Source organism: Alligator sinensis, unplaced genomic scaffold, assembly GCF_000455745.1.
Source record: "Alligator sinensis unplaced genomic scaffold, ASM45574v1 scaffold1500_1, whole genome shotgun sequence".
NCBI classification, from domain to species: domain Eukaryota; kingdom Metazoa; phylum Chordata; order Crocodylia; family Alligatoridae; genus Alligator; species Alligator sinensis.
In genome coordinates, this window is record NW_005843224.1 from 1550 (window position 1) to 11436 (window position 9887).

Sequence of the window (9887 nt, forward strand, 5' to 3'; positions counted from 1 at the left end):
GGGGAGGGGCTGGAGGCCGGGCCCGCCGAGCCGCAGTCCGGTGAGCAGGGAGCGGGAGCGGGGCCCCCGGGCTGGGGCCTGTCTGTAGCCTGCACTAGGAGCGTGACCCCCGGGGATCTGTCTCCCAGGATCGGGACCCTCCAGGATAGCCCCGGCTGGGACCCGTCTCCGCCCCCGAGGGAGGGCTGGGGGGAGCAGGCAGGCAGCAGGATGGTGCTGGGGAAGGCAGGCGGCCCTGGAAGGGGTGACCGTGACGATGGAGACTGGCCAGGCCCTGGGGTGCAGGTGCTGGCAGTGGAGGGAGGCCTGGGGCTAGGGGAGCTGTTAGCTCTGGGCTCGAGGGGAGGGGGTGATGGAGGCCCAGCGATGCCCCCCCAGTTGTTGAGGGCTCTCTATCGCTGGGGGTGATCTAGGCCTACGCTCTGCTGCAGCTGTGGGGATCAAATTTAGGCTCGCAGCCTCAAATCACCATTTTAAGGCGCATTAAGGGTGCCATTAATACACCTTAAATTGGGCCAATGCACATTAAATGCGCACGTGTAGCTGTGTCTGATTTTGGCTGCTAAGCCAGAAACAAATACCAATGGGGCAGAGGCTGGGGAAGGGGTTCGGGTGGGGTGCGCTGGGTGGGGCCTGCCCCCCCCCCCTGCCGCATGCTGAGAAGCGGCAACGTTATAGCACGGTGCCTTTATTCTAGGGAAGAAAACCAGCTTTCCTGCTTAAGATGCACTCCCTAATTTTAGAGGGCTTTTCGCAGGGGGCAAAGGTTTATGGGATGTGAACACATGCAGTATATTCCTTGATCAAAAGTCGTGTGTGGTCGTGGGGGACCATCCTTCAAGTCTCCCCACCCTGGTGCCTGGGTACACGTAACGCTCTGTTCCCTTTCCCCACCCAGGTGGCTCGACATATGAGGAGCCGGCCAGCCCACCCCCACGGCTAAGCGAGCGCACGGTGCGGCTGCGGGGGAAGCGCAAGCGGGCCGTGGACGACATGTTCGCGGAGATGTGCCGCCGCAGTGAGGAGCACAAGGCCATCCAGCGTGCCCGCCTGGAGCAGGAGGAGCGGCTCATGGAGCGCTTCCTGGAGCATGAGAAGACCCAGCGGGAGCAGGACCGGCAGCTCCTGGAGCGCCTGGTCAGTGCCATCCTCAGCCAGTCCCAGCCGGCCTGCCCCTGCCAGCGTCTGGGCATGGAGTGAGGCCGGCCCCTCTCCAGGATCTTCTCCGGGGCGACAGACAGTCCCAACCGTTGGGGTGCTGGCTGTACTGCCCAGGGCCCCGTGGACAGCTGCGTCCTGGGCCTGGCTTGCGCGGGGGGGGTGTCGTTGTGTCATGCAGGGGTTGGTGTTGGGCTTTGTTTCTGTAGCGTGGGGTTAATGGCATTGTGTAGCACAAGGCAATCACAGGTGAAACACTGATGGGTGCAGAGCAGCTGGAGAGGCCTCACAAGAGTACTGTACTTTCTGATATGCCACATCACTTCCCCCCCAGAAAACAGCTCCTGGGAATGTTGGTGCGCCTTATATGTGAGAAATACGGCAAGGAAAGAGCTTTTTTCCCCCCCTTCAGTCTGCCTTTCAGATCAAGGGGCGCATTATATCCCAGGGTGTGTTGTATGTGAGAAAGTACAGTATCTTTTCCAGCAGTCCCCAGCCTGCCTGCCTCTTCTGTCCTGTTTCTTAACCTGGGTGTCTTAGTTTCCTTAATAAATTTAGAGGGTTTATTCTCCCCCCCACTCTTTTTCTGGTGTACTGGGTATTGTTGGAGTGCTTGCAAAAGAATAAATATTCCCTCTGATACGAAACATGTTGGGAAAGCAGGATTGGGTCCCTTGGAAACCATGAAACCGAGAGCACCGCAGGCCACAGCCTAGGCTAGTGCAGGGGCCAGGAGGTCTGGTGCAATACAAAGGTCTCTTGGCACTAAAGCCAGCTGGGTGCCGGGTTCCCCTTGCTGGGACAATAACTATTTGGGGATGGTCCTGCTTTAAGCAGGGGGCTGGACTAGATGTGACCTGAGGTCCCTTCAAACCCTAATTTTCTATGATTCTACGACGCTAGGTGGGTCATCATCTGATGCTGTGAGATTTGACCCCATTCTCCAGAGCCTGTGCCAGCTTTGGCTGTTGTTTTATTACTGGCTGTACAGGGCGGGAATGAAAGCCACAGCTCGTACACTCTGGGGGTCGATGATTGTCCTAACGACAGAGACGCGGGTTATTGTAGAGAAGTGGGGCAGGAAGGGACCCTCGGAGATCACAGCTAGTCCAACCCAGGAATGATGCCGGATAATCAATGGTTCTGTAACTCGCAGTTTAGAACCGCGGTGCCAGGTGACACCTCTGTCCTGCTTCCAAATTTCTGGTGGGGGTGGAGGTGATGGTGCACGAAGGGAAGATTTTGGGTAGGGGCTGGAAAACCCTGTGGGGAGTGGGGGAGATGGGGGCAGAGCAGCAGGAGGCTGCTGGTGGTCAATGAGGTTAACAAGGCAACTTGGCCTGGGCTAGCTGAACCCTGTCTCTGAGGGGCATTTGCCCACCACCACAGCCCAGCACAGCAGAGGCAGGGGCTTCAGCGGGTCTCTCAGGCTGTGGTGCAGCTGGTGAAATGTGCCCGGTGTCTGGGGTGGGGTTGGTTGCAGCTGGACAAGGGCAGGGGGCACATCCAGGGATAATGTCCCTGGGATAAGTCCCTGGTAGGGTGTGTAGCTCAGTGGTAGAGCACCTGCTTTGCATGCATGAAGCCCTGGGTTGCATCTCCAGCTCCTTTTTTTTCCCCCAGCACCTCCTGGTCGAATGTGAGCCCAGGGAGGAGATGCACCCCTGGGACAACTGATGCGGGTGCCCAGCAGATGCCTCCTCCCCTCAGCCTTGAGACCCAGCAGATCTCAGTGCTCAGGGAGGGAGTTTCACGGGGTCCACAGTGCTATGGGGTGGAGGTGGCTATGGGCCTGGGGAATATAGCTCAGTAGTAGAGCACCTGCTTTCCATGTAAGAAGTGCCGAGTTCAATCTCCACCTTCTTTTTTTATATTTCCTACCTGGGCAGGTGGTGGTTTTGCAGGCATCGCAGCTCCCTCTGCTCCAAGCTCTCCCTGAGTGTTTTAGAGCTGGACGGGTGGCCTCTTTGGTGAGCGTCGGCTACCCCTGGGGGGTCAGGTAGTCTTTTTGAGCCTTTGCTTTCACCCTACAAGGAGGAAGAAAAATCAGTCCAGCTATATCCAAAAGGCAGACTGAGTGCCCACTGCTGCCTGGGCTCTCTCAGCCCATCCCAGGCCTGAGCAGGGGCAAAAGCAGCTGGAGATGCTGGGGATTGAATCCAGGACCTCCTACATGCGAAGCAGATGCTCTACCACTGAGCTACATCCCCCAGCACATATAAAGTCTGTGTCTGGTCCCACTGCAAGGCACTTTCCCCCTGGAAATCCTGCCCCCCGGTATTGAGATCTACTGGGTCCCAAGCTTGCGGGTTCCCACGCCCGGCTTAGAGGGGCCGGGGCCTGGTGAGTTCAGCTGTGGAGCTGCCCTGGAGCCTGGCTGCTGAGGGGACCAGCAGGGGGGAAGCCCCAGCTGAGGGTCCTGGATCCTGGCCTGAAACCTCAGCATGAGGCTGCCCCTGGGGCAAAGCAGCAGGAGGTCAGAGGTCAACTCTGAGGCTGTTCAGGTCACACGTGTCTCTAACCCCTTCCCCCTGCAATGAGCTCTGCCTGGGGCTGGCAGAGGCAGGAGACCCTGGGGACACATCTGGAAGCCTCTGCTCCAGGTCCCTGGAGCTGCAATGGGGTGCAGCAGGTCCTTACACCCCCTAAAGTCTTCTAGGGAAGAGCAGGTGGCTATATCTACTGTGTGTGACAGAGAAGCAGGGGAAAAAACAAACCTAAAGGGTGGCTCTATAGCTCAGAGGTGAGAGCACTGGTCTAATAAACCAGAGTTGTGAGTTCAAATCTCACTAGAGCTTTGTTAGAGCCAGAACAAAGCATGGGCGGCTGTTTCGTAGCCGCGCTGCAGGAGTGGGGGAGGAAAAGCCCTTGTCTTCTAGCTGCAGCAAGGGGATTTTTCTTCTTGGGGGAGGGAAATGGGCCCAGGCCACACTGTGCTGCGGGAGGAAAGGAGGACGGAGCGCAGCATCATGGGGTACAGGAGGTGCTGCTGTGCATCTTCATGGGGCCACAGGGCCGGGGTTGGAGCCCGGGACCCCCACACTGCTGGCGGGGGGACTCGTGCCAGTCGCGCCAAGGTGGTGGCTGCCATCTTGGGGGTTCAGCCCAAGGACAGATGCTGCCTTCACCCGGTCACGCCAAGGTGGGGGTGGCCACCTTGGGGTTCAGGCTGACAGCAGGCATCGCCTTCACCCAGTCACGCCAAGGCAGTGGCGGCCGTCTTGGGGCTCAGGTCTGCAGCAGGCATCGCCGTCACCCGGTTGCGCCAAGGCAGTGGTGACCGTCTCGGTGCTCAGGCCTGCAGCAGGTGCACCCCCACCCCGGCATGCCATGGCAGTGGCCATCTTGGCCACTCACGCTTTGGTGACGGCAGCCATCCTGGGGCTCCCTCCCAAGGACAGACGCTGCCCTCAGCCTGACACGCCAAGGCAGTAGCAAGGCCATCTTGGGGCCCAGCCACAGGCCAGGCTCACACCGCCACGGCAGCCATTTTGAGCAGTTGCCTAAGGGCAAGGCAGGGAAGGCGCCAAGGTAGGGCTGGCCACCCTGGTGGACATTGGAGGGGCTCCCAGTTCACTGACTGCAGTGGGGGAAGGGGGCATGGCCGCTAAGAGGGACGGGGCCGGCCACACAGTAGGCTGCCAGGCAAACAAAGAGTCCTGCCGCCATTTTGATAGACCACCACCTGCCCACTTTCCTCTTTACTGCGCATGCGCCATGGGCGACTTGTTGCCCTATGACGCATGCGCCCCACCCCGCTCGGTTTTCTCTTTAATACGCATGCGCCACCAGGCACTGTTGTCCCAATACCCCAGCGCCACCAGGATTCATTTACCCTGCTACCTATCCCCTTCCTCTTTGCTGCGCATGCGCCTACGGGGCATACTTTCTCCCCTCCCCTCCCCGTGCGCATGCGCCCAAACCTCACGCCGGGGGGAGGGGTCACTCTATGCTGATCAGCACACCCTCCTCCCCCCCATATTCATCTAGGCGCATGCGGATTCCCTCCTGCCTGTGCAACACGCATGCGCGATCCCCTCCCCTTCCTGAAGCGCAGGCGTGGCGCTAGCCCCGCCCCCTACCCCACGGGGGCTCCTGATTGGCTGCGGGGCGGGGTGAGCGCTAAAAACAAACGGCTCCGGTGGGGAAGCGGCTGGGTGAGGATGGCGCTGTGCTGCGGACGGTGGGGGCTGCAGAGCTGGGCCCGGGGGGCAGCTGAGGGGAGGGTGGAGTTGGGCCTGGCGGGCACCGGGGGCTTAAGGAGAGGGGCAGGGGGCCTGGGGGAGCGCCGGGTGGGTTTGGTTGAATCAACCCGCTTTAAATCGCTGGTCGGGAAGCCTTGGGTTAATCGCTGTTTTCTGCCAAAGGCGCTCCCTCGGTGCGTGACGCGGATTAACCGCGTTGTTCCCGACTCGGGGAGAGGGGACCTTGTAAAGCAACGATTTATTCTGATTTTTTTCAGGTTAATAGCAGAAAACTGAAATAAAATTGGGTTATTTTACTGACTGGAGCTGATGCTTGCGTAGTGGTTGGGAGGTGAGCTATGTCTGATTCACTCAATTCATCCTGGATATTTGGGGGTTATTTTTGCCATGCTGTTTGGAGGACACCCAGCCAGCATGGGTGGAGGCCCTGTGTTATCAGCTTGGGGATTTCTTCACTTCTAGATTTTTTTTTCTCTTCTCTCTTTTTTGGCCTGGCAAGCCTGCTGCCACGGTGGGCTTTCCCTTCTGCCATCCCACTGTCCCCATGGACCTGGGGATTTGGGTAGGGGCTGGAGGTGGGGCTGGGTTTGGGGGGCTAGGGTCTAGGGATGGTGGGGGCTGCAGGGAAGGCTTTGGGGTGGTGCTGGGGGCTGCTGAGGAAGGGGCTGCAGCTGGAGGCTTGGGAAGGCTGAACTTCATGGTTAAGAATAGGAAAGTGGGGCTGGGAGATGGGCTGGTGGAGCACTGGGTTAAGGGCATCTTGGTGCTGCAGCTGGGGGCTCGGGTGGAGGACGGCTGGGTTTGGGGTGATGCAGTTGGAGGATGGGGGCTGGGTTTGCAGTGGGGTGGGCCTTGAGGCAGCGGAGGAGGGGAGCTGTAGCTGGAGATCTGAGATTTGGGAAGGATGGCATTGAGTGGGGCATGGGTGGTGGAAAGCTGCGGGGCTGGACCTAAGGGAGCTGAAACCAGGGACTTTGGGGAGGGTAGATTTGGTCTTGGGGACTGGAGAGCTGGGCTTTGGCAGGATGGAGGTAGTTGGGAAGGGGAGCTGCAGCTGGGGCCTTGGGGAGGCAGACATCGAAGGCTGGGGGGCTGGAGCTGGTGCTTTCAATGGTGGGGCCCAGGGACTTTGCAGGGGCTGGGTGCTAGTTTGGCAGAGAGGAGCCTGGAGTAGGGACTAGGAGCTGGAGGGCATGCAGGGTGTGGAGGGAACTTTGAAGGGAAATAAATTGGTGTTGGAGGTAGGAAGGGAGCTGGGTGGGGGTGAAGCATGTGTCTTGTTGCCTCTGATCCCTGTTCCCCCTTCTTCCTGCAGTGCCATGCAGTCCCAGCCTCGGCCCAGCATGAAGGAGCATCGCCAGCCCGACGCCCCTGTCCCAGTCCGTGTCTGTGTCCGTCTGCGCCCCTGCAGCAAAGACTCAGAGCCCTGCGTTCGTGGCCTGGACTCGCGCTCCCTCGAGCTTGTCAACTGGCGCAATGCTAAGGAGACTTTCAAGTACCAGTGCGTGTGGGGGAAAGGGGGGAGGGATGGGGGGTTTTGGCAGCCTGCAGTGGTGATCACCCTGCTGTTCCCCCAGGTTCGATACCTTCTACGGGGACACAGCCACCCAGCAAGATGTCTACTGCAGCTCTGTGCAGCCCATCCTGCACCACTTGTTGCAGGGGCAGAACGCCAGTGTGCTGGCCTACGGGCCCACCGGGGCGGGTGAGCATGTGGTGAGGGAGAGAGGTGTCTGGGTTTGTCCTGGGTTGGGATTTGTCACAAGGCCCTCCTGCCTCAGCTTCCTTACATGCTCCGGTGTGCTCTGCTGAGCTTGAGGCTGGGGAGGGGGGTGGTGAATTTTCTGGCTGGTCTTCAGTCCACCAGCACACAGGTCTCTTTCTTTCCTGTGGTGGGGGGGGCTCAGTGCTGCCTCTCTGGCCCCCCTAGGGAAGACGCACACCATGTTGGGCAGCCCCCAGCAGCCTGGTGTGATCCCTCGGGCTGTGCGTGACATCCTGCACATGGTGCGGGAGGCTGGCTGTGGCCCTGACGGGCACAACTGCTCCTACTCTGTCTCCATGTCCTACCTGGAAGTCTACCAGGAAAAGGTATGTGGTGGGGAACAGGCTGCGGGCTCCCAGGCTTTGAGGGGAGAAGGATCATGGGTGCTGGGGAGGGTATAGGGGCGAGACACTCTCGGGTTGGAGTCCAAGCAAAGGAAGCCACAGCCCCCTTAGGGTACCCGCAAAGTCTGCAAGAGAGCCGAGGCTTGTTCCAGCTCATTCCCCATCTGTCCAGGGACCTGTTTTGTCCCAGGTTTCAATCCAAACCACCTCAAATCCCAGCAAACAGATCTATGTCCCTGTTTCCCCCTAACGAGCTGCCCCCTCTGAGTGAGCTTGAACAGCAAACACCCCAGAAAGCTGGGCTAGGAGGAGCAACAGGCCATCCTGGAGGGTTTGGAGACCTCGAGTGGTCCCCAAACACTTTCCATTCAGTGCCGCCTCCAGCAGCTTTCTGGGCAGCGGATGAAACAGTTGCGAGACAGAGGAAGTGGCTTAAAATTCCTGTGCCACAGTGTGGGGAGCAGGCCCTAGTGATTTGGTGCACAGGAGAGGGGCATGGTGCTCAGGGGGGGCTAGCCTGGACTTGGTGATTCAGGGAAGGGTCCATGCCTCAAAATGATGCTTTCCTAGAGGCCTTGGGTTTTTACATTCCCCACCAGCTGCCTAGGGTCCTTGCTGGCACTGTTGGGACCCCCATGACCCCCCTAAGCCTGGTGGAGAGACTCCTCCGCTCGTTCTCCCTCTTCTTGCCCCACTGCCATCCCCTGGTGTATGGTCCCTCTCAGTGCCTATCGTGTTCAGGTGCTGGACCTCCTGGAGCCGTCAGGGCGGGACCTGGTGCTGCGTGAAACGCCAGACCGCAGCATTATGGTGACGGGGCTGACAGAGCAGGAGCTGAGCAGCTTCCACGACTTCGAGAAGCACTTCCTGTTGGCCAGCCGCAACCGCACCGTAGCCTCCACAGGTCTCAACAGCCGCTCGAGCCGCAGCCATGCAGCCCTGGTACTGCGCGTGGCCCAGTCTCGGCCCCTGGTCCCCGCCCGCAGCGCCAAACTGCAGCTGGTGGATCTAGCGGGCTGTGAAGACAACCGGCTCACTGGCAACTGTGGCCTGCGCCTGCGTGAGAGCAGCGTCATCAACACTTCGCTACTCGTGCTTGGCAAGGTGGTGGACGCCCTCCGCCTCGGTCGGCCCCGTGTGCCCTACCGCGACAGCAAGCTGACCCGCCTGCTCCAAGTGCGTCCTGGGCCAGGAAGGGGGTAGTGTTGGGGGCTGGAGCCAGGGCACCTGGGTTGTCTGGGAGGTGAGACCAGGGAGCTGGGAGCCAGGGTACCCGGATTCTGTGGCTGAGTCTACAGGGGCTGGGAGCCTGGACATTTGGGTTCTCTGGGGGCTGGGATCCTGGATGCCTGGGGTCTGGTTGTCTCAGGCAGGTGATCGGGCATTGATTCCAGAAGGTCAGGACGGGGGACCCATGAGGTTCTGGTGGGCAGAGATGGCAGCTGACCCTGGGTCCCTCCTTTTCTCCCCCCCCCCCCCGCCCAGGACTCACTGGGTGGCTCGGCCCACAGTGTGGTCATCGCCCATGTCGCCCCTGAGCAACGCTTTTACTTTGACACGCTCACCACCCTCAACTTTGCCACCCGCTCCAAGCAGGTGGTCAACAAGCCCTTTGCCCCCGGGGCGCTGCCCGAGCCAGGTAAGTTGCTCCTGACTCCATTCTTGCCCTCCAGCTGCCGAGAAGACTCTGCAGAAGGAGAACAGTGACAAACAGAAGCAGTCTACCAGCAAGGAAGGTCCCCTGGTTGCTGAGAAGCCCCTTGGGTACTATGGTGGGGGGAGGAGGGCGATGGGGGACAGAGTGTGGGTGTCAGACAGGGCGAGATGGGCACTGCCCAACTCGCCCCATCTTTGCCTCCCTCCAGTGCGCTTCTGCCCCTGGACCAGCTGGAGCCCAGCCTGGTGCAGCGCGTGCTGCGCCTGGAGGAGCTGGAGCGGCAACAAGGTGCCGGTCACCGGGGGCTGCCCCTGCTGGGCACCCCCAAGGCCGAGCGGAAGGCTCTGCTACGCTGCCTCGAGGAGACACAGGCTGAGTTGGAGGTGGGCCCTGTTTTTTTAAATGTGCTTCCTGCCCTTGGGCAGCCCTTTGCACTGCACCTGGGAGGCCCTGGAGCCCTAGCCTCTCCCTTCATGAGGAGGTTCAGCCCAGAGCAGCCTTCCCAGGCCTCCCTCCTCTGACCCCTCCTGCCTTCCCTCCACAGAAGATGAGGCAGCAGCAGAAGGAACTGGAAGCTAAGGAGCTGCTGAGAGCTGCCTCTACACCTGAGCCTCCACAGGCTATCGTTTTGCCCATGCGGCAAGGTGAGAGCAGCGGGGACCCAGGTGTCCAGGCAGCCACTAATTTCCCCCCTTCTCACCTAAGCTGGGTGAGACCCAAGGGTCATTCTCAGCTGCTTTTATTCCCCCCCCCCCCCC

General features: G+C 60.2%; 1 protein-coding gene, 1 long non-coding RNA gene and 2 other non-coding genes across 9 annotated transcripts in view; 3 read left to right on the forward strand and 1 right to left on the reverse strand.

Moving 5' to 3' along the window:
• LOC102377156 lies at positions 1–1730 on the forward strand. The gene is made up of 2 exons (XR_325405.1): positions 1–40; positions 899–1730. It is a non-coding gene; the product is annotated as an uncharacterized LOC102377156 (long non-coding RNA).
• Positions 1731–3050: 1320 nt separating this feature from the next.
• The window catches only part of KIF22 (kinesin family member 22), a 12568-nt gene continuing 5731 nt past the window's right edge, over positions 3051–9887 (forward strand). Inside the window, exons 1-10 of one of the 6 annotated variants that reach the window (XM_025194502.1) lie at positions 3051–3128; positions 5621–5694; positions 6679–6864; positions 6941–7068; positions 7294–7454; positions 8214–8648; positions 8958–9111; positions 9146–9236; positions 9338–9512; positions 9674–9773. In XM_025194502.1, the coding sequence (XP_025050287.1) occupies positions 6683–6864; positions 6941–7068; positions 7294–7454; positions 8214–8648; positions 8958–9111; positions 9146–9236; positions 9338–9512; positions 9674–9773 (1426 nt within the window). In that variant the 5' untranslated portion in view covers positions 3051–3128; positions 5621–5694; positions 6679–6682. Of the gene's footprint in view, positions 3129–4802; positions 5342–5620; positions 5695–6678; positions 6865–6940; positions 7069–7270; positions 7455–8213; positions 8649–8957; positions 9112–9145; positions 9237–9337; positions 9513–9673; positions 9774–9887 lie in introns of those variants that run through there. The other 5 variants (XM_006038023.3, XM_025194503.1, XM_006038022.3 and 2 more) reach the window with 5 other exon arrangements.
• Positions 3297–3368, reverse strand: TRNAA-CGC. Its single transcript has one exon. It is a non-coding gene; the product is annotated as a tRNA-Ala (tRNA).
• Positions 3885–3956, forward strand: TRNAI-AAU. Its single transcript has one exon. It is a non-coding gene; the product is annotated as a tRNA-Ile (tRNA).